The 16,543-nt window shown below is 38.6% G+C and overlaps 1 protein-coding gene across 2 annotated transcripts in view; it reads left to right on the plus strand.

Annotated features, from left to right (window-relative positions):
• Mid2 (midline 2) overlaps positions 1-16,543 on the plus strand; it is a 96,411-nt gene that overhangs the window by 72,231 nt on the left and 7,637 nt on the right. Inside the window, exons 5-6 of one of the 2 annotated variants that reach the window (XM_031368752.1) lie at positions 5,576-5,703; positions 6,724-6,957. In XM_031368752.1, the coding sequence (XP_031224612.1) occupies positions 5,576-5,703; positions 6,724-6,957 (362 nt within the window). The remainder of the gene's footprint in view (positions 1-5,575; positions 5,704-6,723; positions 6,958-16,543) is intronic. The other variant, XM_031368753.1, reaches the window with a different exon arrangement.

Raw genomic sequence — 16,543 nt, forward strand, 5'->3', positions numbered from 1 at the left:
ATATATATATATATATATATATATTTAAACCACTGTGTTTACCTGTCCTTAGTCTGCAGGCCTCTGAAATGTCTCCCATCTTCACATTATTGAAAGTGGTTTTTCAAGTTCACCAGAAGAAGACCTTGTTGCTAAATCTAAAAGCTGCTTTTTTGTTTCATCTTTCCCTTTAATCTTATTGGGATCTCAGTAGCATGTGTCCCTGCTGCCTACTTTTACTTGCCGTCTCCCTGTTTTATCTCATAAAAATTCCCATTACCTGTGTCCTTTACTTTGATTTCATTTTCCTTTTTCTCTCTCTTTCTCCCTCCCTCTCCCTCCCTCCCCCATCTCACTTTCCTTCTCTCCCTACCCCATTTCTTTCTCGGTCATTGAGAGCAGGTCTTCCATGATCTATTTCCTGAATAGTACTGTTCTTCCTGATTCAGTATTAGGAAAGTCTTCTCTCTCCACACACAGTTTTCCTTACATATACATTAGATTTGAAGGCTTCAATTACCATTTAATTGCAATCAACAGCTATGTTGATGATTCCCAAATCTCTATATAAATCTTTTCGTGGACTCAAGTGCATGGAATAGATGGATATCTATGTGATACCACTTGAAAATCATCTACCCAGTAGAAATGCTTTTTCTATGCTCTGAACAGAATCTGAAATTCATCACCATTCTATTTATTGTATTGAATTAAGGTACCATCACTTCAGATAAATTGAAATTTTAGGTGGGAAAGATACAGTCCTTCAATACTTTTTTGTTGTTGTTGTTTGAGACAGGGTTTCTCTATATAGCCCTGGCTGTCCTGGAACTCACTCTGTAGACCAGACTGACCTCGAACTCAGAAATCTGCCTGCTTCTGCCTCCTAAGTGCTGGAATTAAAGGCGTGTGCCACCACTTCCCGGCCCTTCAATACTTTCTATATTATCTGCATGATTATAAAGGCTTTGAAAGATTGCGGTGAGATGCTAATGTAGAAACACAGACCACAGAGAGGTCCAGCACCCATTATTGTCACTTTTAACACAGTCTTAATCTTCCAGTTACCACTAACATTTAGGAATATAATATTGTAACACACACACACAAACACACACACACACACACACACGTGTATACACACATACAGACTTCACAAATGGAGGATAGTGTATACTCTCTTATAGCTGACATTCAAAAGAATATATCACAGAATTTCTCATATCGTTGCAAAGCTTTATTTTTGATGGCTTATGAAAATTTCATACACACGCATACTTATTTCAGTCTCCAATGTTAGAGAATTAGGTTACATATGGTATGCTAAGTATATTTATAGTTACTACATGCATGTCACTTACTTGCTTTACATTAATTTTATGAAGGGAGCCAATGAAATCATTTGGCAGTTGAGAGAACTTGCTGTGTAATCATAAAGGCTAGAGCTCAGATCCCACCACCCACACAAGCTAAATGCCCTACACATGCCTGTAACTCCAACTCTGAGGTGTATGGAGACAGAAGGATTTCTTAGGTTGTCTGGCTTCCAGTAAACATTTTTTTTAAAAAAAGCTCCAGGTTTTAGCTGACGTAGAATATCCCTTATAGTCCATGCTGGCCTCAAATTTGTGGAAATCCAGCTACTTGAGTTCTGGAATTACAGGTATGCAACACATCTTGCTTGTTTTCGTGTTGCTGCTGTTGTCACTTAATTTTTACATTTATTATTTATTTATTTATTTATTTATTTATTATTATTCATGTATTTGTGTCTCTCTGTGGGCATGTGTGAGATCAGAAAACAATGTATGAGAGCTGATTGTGTCCTTTTACTATGTGGGGTCTGGAGATCACATTCAGGCAGTGGGGCTTGGTAACAAGCACCGTGACATACTGCCCATCTCAAGGCACCATTGTTTTCATGATTTCTTTAAATGAACTTTATTCTCGTGTGTGTGTGTGTGTGTGTGTGTGTGTGTGTGTGTGTGTGTGTACAGTAAACCAGTGGATTCAACACAACCCGGGGATTTGTGACTGCCTAAAGCCCTCTACTCCTTTTTCACTTTCACTTTTCATTTACACTCTTGTGACTGTAACAGACAGTGGGACTCTGGCAGGAGACAAGGCACTAGGATGTCACCAGTAGCAGCCTGACTTCTTTTCAGAGACCTGCACTCAAGTGAAGCCAGAGTTATTGACTGAAAGCAGAATTTCAGATGGAGTCAGTATGAAGCAGAGGTGGAGTTTATTAGGAAGAACGTTTGACATAGATTTGAACTTGGGGATGTTAATAGAAAGAAAAGTGCTCAGGGAAAGGATGCAACATACTCAAAAGCATGAGCCTGAGCCTCTCATGTGAGAATCTCCCTTGAATGCCTTAGAAGTAGCTCAATATAAGATTTTAGAGGTTTTTGAGATTATATACTTCAAGGTGTTTCAAAGGCAACACCCCCTCCTCTGTCTCTTTTCTTTGTTTTGATAAGGAAAAGAATGGAATGGCTCTGTAGGAGCCTTGGGTAAGATTTCAACCTGATCAGGTAAAACCAGGGGTCCACAGGTTGCACAAGGGTGTTAAGATGTGCGTTTTACTGTAAATATGGTGGTGATTGTGAGATTCTTTAACAGTTGATGGCTTATAGAAGACAGTCCCTAATTTCCCTGTCCTACTATCCTGCCTCATTTCCACCTCACTTACTGCTTATTCCTAGGTGACTTAAAAAGTCTACTGCTAAGGCATTCAAGGGGGATTCTCGCTTGAGAAGCTCACACTCACTTCTTCCACTACAGCTTTAAAACTGTTGTTAAAATATATTTATGCACATTATTCCTTTACTCAAAATGCTCCAGTGGCCTCTATTCTTACTCTTAGGTTAAAGGCTCAAGTTAAAAACATAGCATATAATATCCTACATGATTCTGCCTCATTCTCTACCCATTAAGCCTTTGTTAGCTGATCATCATGTAGGTCGTGACTTAAGAGTAGCTTTCAGCCTGGCACAGTGGTGCATGCTTTTAGTCTCAGTATTGGAGAGGCAGAGGTAGGTGGATCTCTGAGTTTGAGGCTAGGCTGGCCTACAGAGTGAGTTCCAGGAGAGCTCAGGCTTCACAGAGAAACCCTGTCTTAAGGAAGCAAACAAACACCCAAACCCAAAAGAAAACAGAAACTTGCTCTGAGGAGATTTCTGTTTGGTTCCATGTTCCTGCCGGATGACTTGTGTTTCCCACACCCTCCGTGCATTGCCCATTTAAGGTCTCTATTCCCCATGATCTGGGAGCTCATTGAACACATGGATCACAGCAAACTTGTTTCTTTGAATACCTGTAGAACGGAGCACACTGTAGGGCACATTAGTTTTTTGCTTAATAACTTTTGGGTAGATGCATGGAGGGATAAGTAGATGAGTAAAAGAAGAAGATTGGGAGGGGCAGGAAAAAATTATGACCAGTGTTCTGACTTAACATTAAGATTGTTATTCATCAAATACGAAAAAAAATAGCTTTTCAATGTGAAACCATAAGATTGTTTTGTGCTGGGCATCTGGTTGTACACTAATCTCAGCACTAAGGAGGTATCAGAAGAGGATCACAAGTTCAAGGCTACCCTTAGCTATATAGGAAAGCTAAGGCTAGCCCAAAGTGCACCAGATTCTGTTAAAGCAAAACAACAAAATGAAACAAAACCAAAAATAAAACCCATAACAGTTTTATGGGGTTAACCCCCATTTATTTTTAGTGTCATACAATCTATTCCAGAAACATCTATGGTTTCAGGAATAGTCAAAAGCTATTGTTTGTAGCTATGCAACAGAATATGGGTATTTGCCCAAATGCTCATTGCCTTACAAATGGCTCGGTATAAAAATTGCTATTCTGATTTTACTCTACTCCATGCTTCCTCTGTCCACTAGAAACTCCGTAGTGTTTGCAAGGTAATGTTTCCTTCCATCTTGCCATCTGTATGCACAAGGAACTTGATTGACTCTGATTCAGAAGGTCTGACACAGGACTAAAACCTGAATATTTTTGTAAACCAGATAAGTCTGGTTAAACATTGGATCATAAGAATTGCTGATGTACATAAATTGCATACTTAAAATTAGAAATAACATAAATAGTTATGGAGACAGAATTTAAGATCAGACATGGCGCTGGGCGGTGCTGGCACACGCCTTTAGTCCCAGCACTTGGGAGGCAGAGGCGTGTGGATTTCTGAGTTTGAGGCCAGCCTGGTCTACAGAGTGAGTTCCAGGACAGCCAAGGCTACACAGAGTAACCCTGTCTCGAAAAACCAAATATATATATATATATATATATCAGACATGGCTTCAATTAAAATTTGACTTTTACTATTGTGTGTGATCTTGGCAGCTTACTTAGCTTTTAAATGAGCACACTTCCTCACTTAGAAAATGAGTAACTTCTACTATATAACATTGTGGTAAGGAATTAGATAATTTATGTAAATTTTTCATTTTCATGCACAGTGCCTTACTTTTAAAGATTTATTTATTTATTATATGTAAGTATACTGTAGCTGACCTTAGACACTCCAGAAGAGGGCGTCAGATCTCATTACGGATGGTTGTGAGCCACCATGGGGTTGCTGGGATTTGAACTCAGGACCTTCAGAAGAGCACTTTGTGCTCTTAACCACTGAGCCATCTCACCAGCCCGCACAGTGCCTTATATATACTAAGTATATAAATGTTAGTATTATATTGTTTTTGTAAGTCATTCAGTTACTCATTCAACATATATTTATTTACTGTGTTTTCAACATTGTTTTAGGAACCATAGAAGAAGATCTAGGAGGTAAAATAGGATCCTTATTGCTGTGTCTCTTAATGTTAGTTGGACAGTTAAACCTAAGGATGTAACTCAGTTAGCAGAGTATTTGCCTATCATACACAGAAACTTAGGTTGAATCCACAGCACTTCCTAAATGGGACATGGTGGCACATGTCCATCTTTCTGACCTTCAAGAGATAGAAGTAGGGGAAACAGGATTTCAAGGTAATCCTTGGCTGTGTAGCAAGTTCAAGGCTAGCCTGGGATATGTGAAACCTATTTCAAATAAGTATGTAAATAGGAAAGAAACACTTAGTTGGGGACATAATTATCACAGTATTATGCAATTAGAGAACAAGACAATGAAATATAAATATTTTAAAAGTTCAAATAATGAATAGTATTAATGGGGAGACACTAACTCAGTATGTTGGTTTTTTAGCGTGAAAAAAAAAGAGACCTAAAAAAGCAATCTTAAACTGCTCTTACCAAGCCAGCAGAGGTCTACTTTGATGCTGCCTGCCAGATGGAAAATGATGCAGAGGGGAAAAAATCCTGTATTTACTTCTCAAAATTAAGACAGGATGGGGGAGTGTGTTTGAGGGGCGAACATATGTGTATAAATATGGTATAACTCTTAATTGGTTCCTTATGATTAAAATGGAAACTGTTTCCCTTGGAAAGGCAGAGATATGGTATTTTCACTTACAAGTGATTTATTTTTACCTCGTTAAACCAGAAATCAAACACTAGATGAAGGTTGCAAGCCTATTTTGATGTATATTGATGTCTTTTCTTTTCTTTTCAGGGTCGCTATGGCAACTGCATCTTCGCAAGTTCTGATTCCAGACATCAATTTTAATGATGCCTTTGAAAACTTTGCTTTAGATTTTTCTAGAGAAAAGAAACTATTGGAGGGGCTAGACTATTTAACAGGTGTGGAAGAGCTGTGCTTTCCTCTCCATTGTAGTTATTTTTCCCTTCTGTACCCTTTCTGCCTAAAATAAACTGAAAAGGAAATATTTGCCATAATTTAAAAAAAAAAAAAAAGCCTTTTCTAGTACATGTACTTTTCCAGACAAGATCAAGTATGTTTGAGGTAGCATGGTTGTAGATCACATGTACCTGTAGATTCATGTAACATAAAAGAAGAATTCTGGATCATTAGCAGAGATCTTGATCAGTGTTGCATATAGTTCAGTCTTCAATAGCAGCAAAAAAGAACTGCTTTATCAAAAAAATGAAATTTATTTTTTATAATGCATCACATGATTCCCTTGAGCTGTTAGGACTCAGGATTAGTTTTCCAGACACATTTTTCACATAACAAATAGCTGTCAGAGGTGACAGCCTACAATTGTTAAACTGACTGAAATAAAGACTAATAAATATCCATGAAGGAAAAAAAATATAGTAAAGGATAATGCCAGCTTGTTCAGAATGCTGGCTACTTTCAGGATTACAGAATGGTCATTTCTTGAGCAAAATCTATACACAATGACTTTGTTGTTTATAGCTATATTGTTGTTATATCAATGCAGCTATTACTTATCTGCTTCAATCCATACACTGTAAATTAATTTTGTATCATTATTCCTCATAACAAATCTATAAGGTTAAATTTGCAGTTTAAATACTGTCAAATGAGTAGGAAAAATTTATTTTGAAATAAAAACAGGTTGAAGTCCATGTAACAAGAAAACAGTATTTTGCTTTGCTATCTCTATATGTGTTTTTGCAGGTATTCTAGAAACTTGGAGAAATCATTACAATAACTTAGTCTTATATATTTGTCCAAATGTGCTTGGTCCCCAGCACATTCCTTCAGTCTGCATGGTTGTGCATGGGGTTGGCTTAATCCCCATGACTGAAAATAAAATACAAGAAACAAAAACTCCTACTACTTCTGACAAGACAAAGTATTTCCTTACCATTTTCTTCACTTTTCCTTTTCAGCTCCAAACCCACCATCTATCCGAGAAGAACTCTGTACTGCTTCCCATGACACCATTACAGTCCACTGGATCTCAGACGACGAGTTCAGCATCAGCTCCTATGAGCTTCAGTACACCATATTCACTGGCCAGGCTAACTTCATCAGTAAGTCATGGTGTAGTTGGGGCCTGTGGCCAGAGATAAGGAAATGTAAGGAAGCAGTAAGCTGCTCAAGATTGGCTGGTGCGCCACGAGGCAAGTGTTTGTAAGACATGTGAGGTTGTTTAGTATAGACTTTCATAGACAGTGTAAGCTCCCCAGGATATTGTAAAACATTACTGATGGCTGATAAGCAAGTTGTGTATTTTCTTGCTGGGTAGCCACTGGGATCATCCCTAATGGTTTATGTAATCTGTAGCCTTTCTTTAATCCATACCACTTCATTGACCCAAAGTGCTTCTTAATATTTGTTCCTGGGTAGCTAAGTCACCACCATTCCATGTGAGTGAATCAATCTCTCTCTCTCTCTCTCTCTCTCTCTCTCTCTCTCTCTCTCTCTCTCTCTCTCTCTGAGTATTCTTCCACTTCATTATGATAAAATAACATTCCTTTCAAAGACCATTGCTTCCTTTATCCTAACTATTTGTGTCTATGGACATGTAGATCAGTCTTTTGCCCTGTCATTCTTCTCTTTGCTACTTCTGCATTTCCACAAATAAATCCAGTAAATATAAAAGCATGATGGTGCCAGGTACAGTGGCCCATGCTGATAATCGCAACATGCAGGAAGTTGAGGCAATAGAATTGTAATATCAAGGCCTGTTTCAAAAACAAACAAACAAAATGCAGTATCAGTGGGCTGCAAAGTTAACGATGTTTAAAAGGCTATATCAGCTTACATGGGAGGATGGTTACACCTCCTAGTGAGCACAGTAGGAACTTAACTGATTGGCTGCAGTCAGTAGGATTTGAGCAGAAAGGTTCCTCTCCCTTCACTGGGGGAGAAGGGGAAGCGATGGAATACAAGCAGAATCCAAGCTGAGTCCAAGCAGTTGCATTGGCAAAACTGCAAAATAATATTTTCTTTTACTTTGTACTTTGCATTTATGTCTCTCTTCACAGACCAGCATGAATCGACTTTATTCAAATAATCCCTCTTCATGGGCTTTCTTTTCCTAGTTGGTGAAAATTCTTGGGCAGATTTCTGTTTGTTTTGTTTTCTTTTGTTTTGTTTTGACAGTACTGAGGTGGAGAGATGAGGGAACACTTAGGAGTAAAATATTTAAAAAACACTTGCCTCCTGCAGCTCCAGTCTAAGCCCCTTGGCTCATGTAGCCATTGTTCCTGGGCATTTCTTCAGATTATGAAGTCGCAAGCTCTAAGGCCTTTTTTTTTCTTTATTTTTTCTTTAACAATATACTCTGTATGTTTTAGAAGCCAGTATCAAAGAGAGGAATTGTCCTTTAACTTCATGAGAGGGGAAGATTAATCATTTCCCAGAAGTTGAGAACAGGTTCAAGATCTGACAAACCTAAAAATTATCCCCTGTGTTTTCAAAGCTCCAGAGTCCTTTGTAATTGAAGGCCTAAAGGAGTTGCTACTAATGACAAGGCTATAAGCATCTTAGCGTTGGAGTGGCCCTTAGAAAATAACTGCTCTAATCTTCTCTTCTACTCGCAAGTAGCTATCCCTGCTTGAATGTTGCTAGTGAGGGAATGTTCATTTTCATGAAAGCAGTCCATTTGATTGCTCAACAGCTATAAATGATCTCCAGTAGATCAGGAGCTCCTTCCCTAGAGGAGGCCTATTTCTCTGCAAATAATAAGGACAAAAGAAAGCTGTGCGTGCATTCTGCTTTGCCATTTGCACATCTAGTATCCCACTTAGTCTTCACATACTCTTAGCCCTCAGACATTGTATTGATTCAATTTTTATATGAGAAAATTGGTGCTGATGTTAGGTTAGTTTCCCAAGGACACAGAGCTCAAAAAGGATGGGATTGAGATCAGAACCTGTGAATGTTAGACTTCAAGCTTGAAGTTTCTTAATTAAGCTTTCTGTGCCTCATTAACGAACATTCCATCTTTCTCACAGGACAGTTGCTCAGGTATTTTAGGTAACTCATGTGGCACTACTAAATTTCTTCATTTTTGTGACTCAACCTTTTTAGTTCTTCCAGTTGCTCCCCATACAGTCTGCTTTTCAGGGCTTTTATCATCATGAGATTTGTTTTATGGACAGTCTTCTGTTGGTCAAAGTGCTTTTAAAGCATGCATTATGTGAAAAGTGAATATAAGTATTCTGAAAGTGTTTTGAGTTCCCCAAAAGATATCTTTTTTTTTCTCCTCTGAGGCAGGCTCTATAGTAGCTCAGGCTGTCCTTCAATTTCCTGTGTAGTAAAGTGACCTTGAACTTTTGAGTCTTCTGTCTCCGCTGCCTGAGTGCTAGGATTATAGGCATGGACTGCCGTACCCAGCTTTATGTAATGCTGGAGATGGGATCTAGGGCTTTCTTCATGCTGGGCAAGCACTGAACTAACCCAAGTGTGTCCCCGGTCAATGGGTTATATTTCTTGTACATGAGCTTCTGCTCTCTTGTTCTCTACCTTTCTTGGCAGCGAAATTGATGACTGAATGTTTACCGAGCCTATAATTAACTGAGATTCATATGTATGGTGAGTTCTGTCTCTACACAGTTCAAACTCAACCCCTTTGACTTTCTGCTTATGACATTTTGTCTTGTCATCTTGATTCTGCATCAAATCATTGCCCAGATCCTCTTTGAGCTGGTTTCTATTTTTCCTTACATTTCCCTCTCTGCCTGACTGCTGTGCTTTCAAACATTGACAGAAAAGTTTAATAAGCTATGACAAAAAGCAAAGCCTTGCAGCAAAGATTCAGACTGCAATGACTAATTTGTTTTTAGATGAGTCCTTCCTCTGTAGCCCTAACAGGCCAGGAACTCACTGTGTGGACCAAACTGGCCTGGAATTCACAGAGATTCCCTTGCCTCTGCTCCCTGAGTACTGGGATTAAAGGCAATGGGCAACCATTTTACTAGAAAGAAATAATAATGCCGATTCAGAGTCCTGGTCTTGTCAGCCAGTCAGGCCTGCCAAGGCTGACTGAACCCCAGTGCTGACAACTACTTTCTCTTGAGACATTTTCACATTGTCATTATCTAGAAATTCCTTCCTTCCTTCCTTCCTTCTTCCCTCCCTCCCTCCCTTCCTTCCTTCCTTCCTTCCTTCCTTCCTTCCTTCCTTCCTTCCTTCCTTCCTTCTTCCCTCCCTCCCTCCCTTCCTCATTCCTTCCCTTATCCCTTCCCTTCTTCCTCCTTCCCTTACTTCCCTCACTTCCTCTCCCCCCCCTCTTATTTTTTCTTTTGTTTTCTTTTTGTTTTGAGGCAGGTTTTTGCTGTGGAACCCTGGTTCACCTGTGACTCATAGTAATCTTGCCTCAAACTCACAGAGTACAGGGATTGTAGGCATATGTCACCCTACCTGGTCAAAAAATGTCTTTCTTATGGGTTGAAGTTAAGTCAAAAAAGGTAGCTCCCCCTCCCCATCCAGACTCCTTGATTCTTTCCTACCACCTCTTCTCAATTTGAAGTGATCACAGTCAATAAGGTTCCAGGCGATACCCTTGGCTGAACGAGAATTCCAACAGATCCTTTTGGTTCAGTGTTTTCCTTTGCATTACAAAATCATTGGACAGACTGTTCATGTAGTCAGGTAGTCTGTAGCACATTGCCACAGATAGAATTTTATCAATTTATCTTTTCAGTAATGCAATTGTCTCCATCACACATGTTCACCCTGTCTCTTACATTTCCATATTTTGGCATTTTTCGTTGAATACAAAGAGTATTTTTTATTTCTGTAATTCATGTGTAAGTCCCATCGCACGAAGTCTTATTGATACCCACAGAGTCATATATTCACCATTATAATCTTAGGACTAGTAGCTAGGGAAATAGTTCAGTTAGGAAAAGTGTGAGCACCTGAGTTCAGTCCCCAGAACTTACGTAAATACATTTCAGCGTGGTAGCACTACAAACTTGTAATCCTAGTGCTGGAAAGGTACAAATGAGGAGATCCTGGGCTTGCTGGCCAGACAATCTAGCCCGTTTGATTACTTCCAAGCCACTAAAAGACTCTATATCTCTAAAATAATAGACAGTGCCTGAAGAATGACACCCAGGAGAGTCCTCTGGCCTACGCGTGCGCGCGCGCGCACACACACACACACACACACACACACACACAAATGATTTTAAAAATAAAAAATTCCAATACTAGCACAAAGAACACTCTTCACTTTTTTATCCATATTTGCCTACTGTTAATATTTTACTTTTTCATCTATTATTTTCAGAACCATTTGAAAGTCTCTGTATTTTCAGAACCATTTGAAAACCACTGTATTTTCAGAACCATTTGAAAACAATTTGCATCTCCTTTGTTTACCCCTAAATTTTTCAGTGTGTATTTCCTAAGAATAAGAACATGTCCTTTAAATTTGATTATTTTTGTATTTAACAATTTCATACATGTGAACAAGAGTGCTCTGATTCCTCTCTTCCCAAGTCCCTCTCTTCTCTCATGTCTCTATCAGCTCCCCTCATCCTGATGAGGGCCTTTCCCAGAATCTTAACTTTTGCTTTTGTTTTGTGATCCATTTAGTTTATCCAGGGCCATCTGTGACCATTATATTGGAATTGGCCACTGCAGCCTAGTGGAAGCACTATAGGGTATATAACTTAAGGCAGTGATACTTCTCCCTGAATCTATTAGTATCTAATAGTTTAACAGCGAAGGTTAAGGTTCCTGAACACCTCCTCCATCGATGCCTGCCTGGCGACGGACTCATTCTTTGTTTTTCGATTGTTTATTTATTTATGTCTATGTACGTGAGTGTTAGTCTGAGTGTCTGTATGTGCACCATGTGTATCCCTGGTGCTTGGAAGACCAGAAGAAGATATGAAAGCTCCTAGAACTGATGTTACAGAGTCCTGAGCTCTAACAGGCCCATTCTTACGGAGATTCAGTGCAAGCTTCCACACCTACTATGAGTTCTGGGTACAGTGGCTGAGTCCTGTCTGGAAGACCACAAGCCACGGCTCTACTTGCTATCGTGTGGCTCTTACATTATTCCTGCTTCCTCTTTTCCAGTGTTTCCTAATCCTTTACACATCTGTCGACTTTTAGAGATCTAATATCAGAGGCTTATGGATCTTTGTGAGTTCAAGGCCAGCCAGAGCTGCATAATGGGACTCTTGTCTCAAAACAGTTAACAACCATATAATTCTCTTCTATAACTTCCCATTTGCATTCCAGGTTTGACAATTAATTCAATAATATTGACTATAATATCTAAAGAGTCCAGCATTGACTTTTATAATATAGGATTTAATTATCATATATTTGGCTTCCTTTTAGCCCAGTAGACTTCCTCAATCCTTCTTTGTCTTTGATAGTTTTGGATGTATAAAACAATGCCCATTTTCTAGATGTAGTGGTACACATCACTAATTCCAGCACAAGAAGTTTGATTCAGGAGGATTACAGCTCAAGGCCTGCCTGGGCTACATAGGAAGACTCTGTCTCTCCTTACACTTTTTCTTAATTTAGGCTTATCTGATACTTCCTCACAGTTATATTCAAGTCATATGCACTCAGTTATTTGCATGCCTGGCTGGAATAGTGCATATGTGATAGAATATAACAGCAACAGTATACTTCTTAGTATGTCATATATGGAGGTACACAATGTCCATTTACACTACATTATTGATGCTAATTTTGCTAACCTTATCACTGTGTTCCCTGGCTTTTTAAATTATGTACTTCTGTGTTTTTTCTTTTCTTTTACTACCAATCTGCAATCTGTATGGTGCTTTAAAATCATACACAATATCCTGCTTCTTCCTCAACGCCATTTCACCCCACTCTTACCCCTGATTGAGCATCAACTGATGATGTTTGTTCTATCCAGTCTTTAGATGATGATTGTGAAATGACAGTTTCCCAGCTGAGAACTCTCTCTCACACTTACAAATTGTCACTCGATATTCTGTGTAGCAAGAGCCTCTCTCTCTATTTCATCTTTTTTATTTATTCATCAGGAGAGACTCATGGATGCATTTTCATCAATGATTTAGAATTCTTTAGTACCTTCATTTTTCTTGTGTAAATGTCCCAGATTTAGCCAGTGAATGAGAGCCTTTCAAGACATTTCTAGGGTTTATGTGATATTTTCCTGTCCTTTTTGTGAGCATTTTGTTTGCTCTCTGGCCTAACAAAAAATATTGCAGACTCATTTTAACTTTATCCTGTCCAAACCTTCAAATCAGCTATTTTCCCAGGAGCCCTGGTTACTTTTAGTAGGACAGTGATATTAGAAACTAAAACCTTAGTAGTATACACACACACACACACACACACACTATACTAACTTGTTACTTCTCTATTATGATAATGTACCACGACCAGGAAACTTACTGATGAAGAGTTTATTTGGGCTTATGGCTCCAGTGGCTTAGGGTCTGATGGTGTAGCTAAAGAATGGCAGCAGGCTGATAGCAGGCTGATAGCTCACATCTTGAACTACAAACAGGAAGCTAAGAGAGTGAACTCTGAATGGCACATAGCTTTTTAAAATCCCCAATGACATACTTCTTCCAGCAAGACTACACCTCCTAAATCTATCCAGACAGTGACACCACCTGGGGACCAAGTATTCAAACATCTGAGCCTATAGGGGCATTCTCATTCAAAACACCGCATATACTTATGTGCATTCTCTACATATGTGTACATTTATATGCAAATATGAAAACACATAAGTGCCTGTTAGTATTCATGTGGGATTGGTTACATGACCTCCTGAGGATACCAGAATCTGTAAATGCTCAGCTCCCTACATAAAATGGTGTAATATTTGCATACAGCCTACAGCCATCTTCCAGTATATGTTAAATCATTTCTAGACTATACTGTCTAGTAAAGTATAAATTCCGTAAATAGTTATTATATTGTTAACATTGAAGGATTATGAATTGAAAGACAGCCTAGTCAATATAGGAAATTCCAGGCCAGCCTGGGTTATATGGTAAGGTCCTGTCTCAAATCTTTAAATCTGTAGTTTTTAGGGTCTGGAGAGATGTCTCGGTGTTTAAGAGTACTAGCTGTTTTTTACTGAGGACCGAGATTCATTTCCCAGCATTCATATGCCAGCTTACAACTATCTGTAACTCAAGTTCCAGCGGATTTGGCACTGTCTTCTAGTCTCTGTGGGTACTCCATATACTTGGTGCACATATATACCTGTAGGCAAAACACCCACAAAATAAAAATAATCTTTTTTTAAAACACAGTAAAATCTGTAGTTGATTGAATCCTTGAATGCAGAATGCACAGATAAAGGTGGGCTAACTGTACATATTTTAGAAGTCACAAGTGCTCTGTGAAAAGCTTTTCATGAGGAGCCACAACACTCACGAACACACACACACACACACACACACACACACCACAATATATTCACCCCAGAAAGGGAATCCACAATAGACCAAAGAAATGATTGCACCAAAGTCCAACTTGCTGAACCAATGAATTTTTATTGGAGTAAATAATAAGAGTATGGGTAAAAGGTTACTTGGAAAAACAGGGATGGCTCAAAAAAGTGACTGTACCACCAAAACCGGCTCATGGCTTAGGAAATTTGCAAGTCTGGAGCTCTGAGCACAGCTTGCACGCAGTTCCTCAGTGGTTTCTTCTCCACTCCTTGGCTGCTCCAAGTCTCCTCTCACAGCAGTTTTTACTCCTTTTATAGAACTGCCAGGGTGCGGGCAGGAGGCTAGAGAATCTTCCAAGTACCATTCCATTTTTCCTAGACATGTCATGTTGTTTATCTCGTGGATCTCATGAGCCTCCCAATTTCTCCTGGAGGGAAAGTTTGAAATAGGAGGAAACTGCAGCCAGACAGCATGCAGACATATCAAGACCACCCACTTCTCATTCATCTCCACAAGTTCTTTCTTGCCTTCGCTCATTCCATATGCATGTTCTTTTCTCCATGGTAGGAAATTGTGGGTCTCAAGAACATGAATACATATTTGCTCAATCCTGTAATATGTCTCAAATATTTTCAGAATTGATTTGCTCAGGGGCTGAGTATGTAGTTGTATGGAGTAGTGCTTAACCAGTTCTTCCCTCACCTGTATGTTTTATGGTCATTTTTCCTTTAAAAAGTAGTGGCTTTAATTTGCTTCAGTTTGCCTTTAGTCCCATCTCTCCCTTTTTTATTGATTTAATTTTAACCTTTTGAATTTCTATGTAATTTTTGAATGTGAAATTAGAGTTTATTGATGTAGTTTTTAGTTTTTGCACTTACTTTAATGAAATTTTTCTTAAAAGGGAAATGTGCACAAAAGTATACTCAGGGAAATGTCCTGTTCTCTGGTATCCCTTTTCCCTTTTCCCTCCACCCTCATTCTTTGTAAGTGACCAACTTTGTTATCATCTTGGTTATCATTACCATTGTTATAGTTTTTGGAAGTCCAAGAAAATGTAATATGATTTATTATTTACCTTTTTCCAAAAATACTATAGAATATATACAGCCTTTTGTAATTAGACCTTTTCAGTTGACAGTGTTTCCTGGAAACCATTCCCCATCAGCTGATAGACAGCATCCTCAGTCTTTTTTTACAGCTACATAATGCTGTTTTGTTGTTGTTGTTGTTAAATTTTTGAGAGACTGGTTTCTTCTTTGTGATAAAGGTTTTCCTGTGATTCGTTGCCCATACTGTCCAATGATGTACAGCTAAGGAAAAGTTTTTTCTGGCCCTTATCTTTTTTTTTTACAAGAAGACAAGAGTCACTTAATATCTCAATCAATTTTTTTTTAGTTTATTGAATTGCATTTTACGTGCATTGGTGTAAAGGAGTGAGATCCCCTGGTACTGCAGTGACAGGCAGTTGTGGGAATTGAACTTCGTCTCTCTAGCCCCCTCTCAATCAATTCTTTGTTCTTTTTGTATAGTACATCTTTTTGTTTTCTCATTATGATTTTTATTTGTTTCTTTGGTTGTTGTTTGATGTTTTGAGATAGCCTTGGCTGAGCCTGGAAGTTGCTCTATAGTCAAGGCTGACAATGAAAGCCTGATCCTCTTGCCTCTACCTCTGAGGTGCTAGGATTACAGGTATTTACCATCATGCTCAAATTATGTCTCAACTTTTAGTATCAATTTAGGCCTTTTCAGCATACCTCCAGTTAATTATGAATCTCTTGATCAGATCCCTCGTAAAATATTCACAGTACTATTTCTAATTTCCAATCTCACTCAGTTCTTCATTGAACTCTAACAATGAGTTAAATTGGTCCTCATTTTCCATGCCCTTTTCTTCTCATCCCAAAGTAGAATTGTATTTTTAAAATGTTAAACCAACTGGGAAACCCATAACAGAAGAGAGAAGCCAAAAAGAAAAAAGAAAAACCCATCAGAATAGACTATCACTATTCATTTTACCAAAAACTAGCCAAATACTTACTTTTTTTTTCTTTTGTTTTTTTGAGACAGGGTTTCTCTGTGTATCCCTAGCTGTCCTGGAACTCACTCTGTAGACCAGGCTGGCGTCACAAATACTTACTTATTAAATATAGTTCATCCTGTTTAAGTAACTATATCTGTAATCTCAAAATTATTTTCAAAAGCGAAAGCATTCTTGAGGTCCTTTTCCTTGCTTGTGCAGAAAGAAAAACCTTTTTGGTAATAATTAAATTCTGGACCATATGACCCAAGAAGAATATGGGATGGGGATGGAGTCAAGAAGAAG

The sequence above is a fragment of the Mastomys coucha genome, chromosome X (genome assembly GCF_008632895.1).
Source record: "Mastomys coucha isolate ucsf_1 chromosome X, UCSF_Mcou_1, whole genome shotgun sequence".
NCBI classification, from domain to species: domain Eukaryota; kingdom Metazoa; phylum Chordata; class Mammalia; order Rodentia; family Muridae; genus Mastomys; species Mastomys coucha.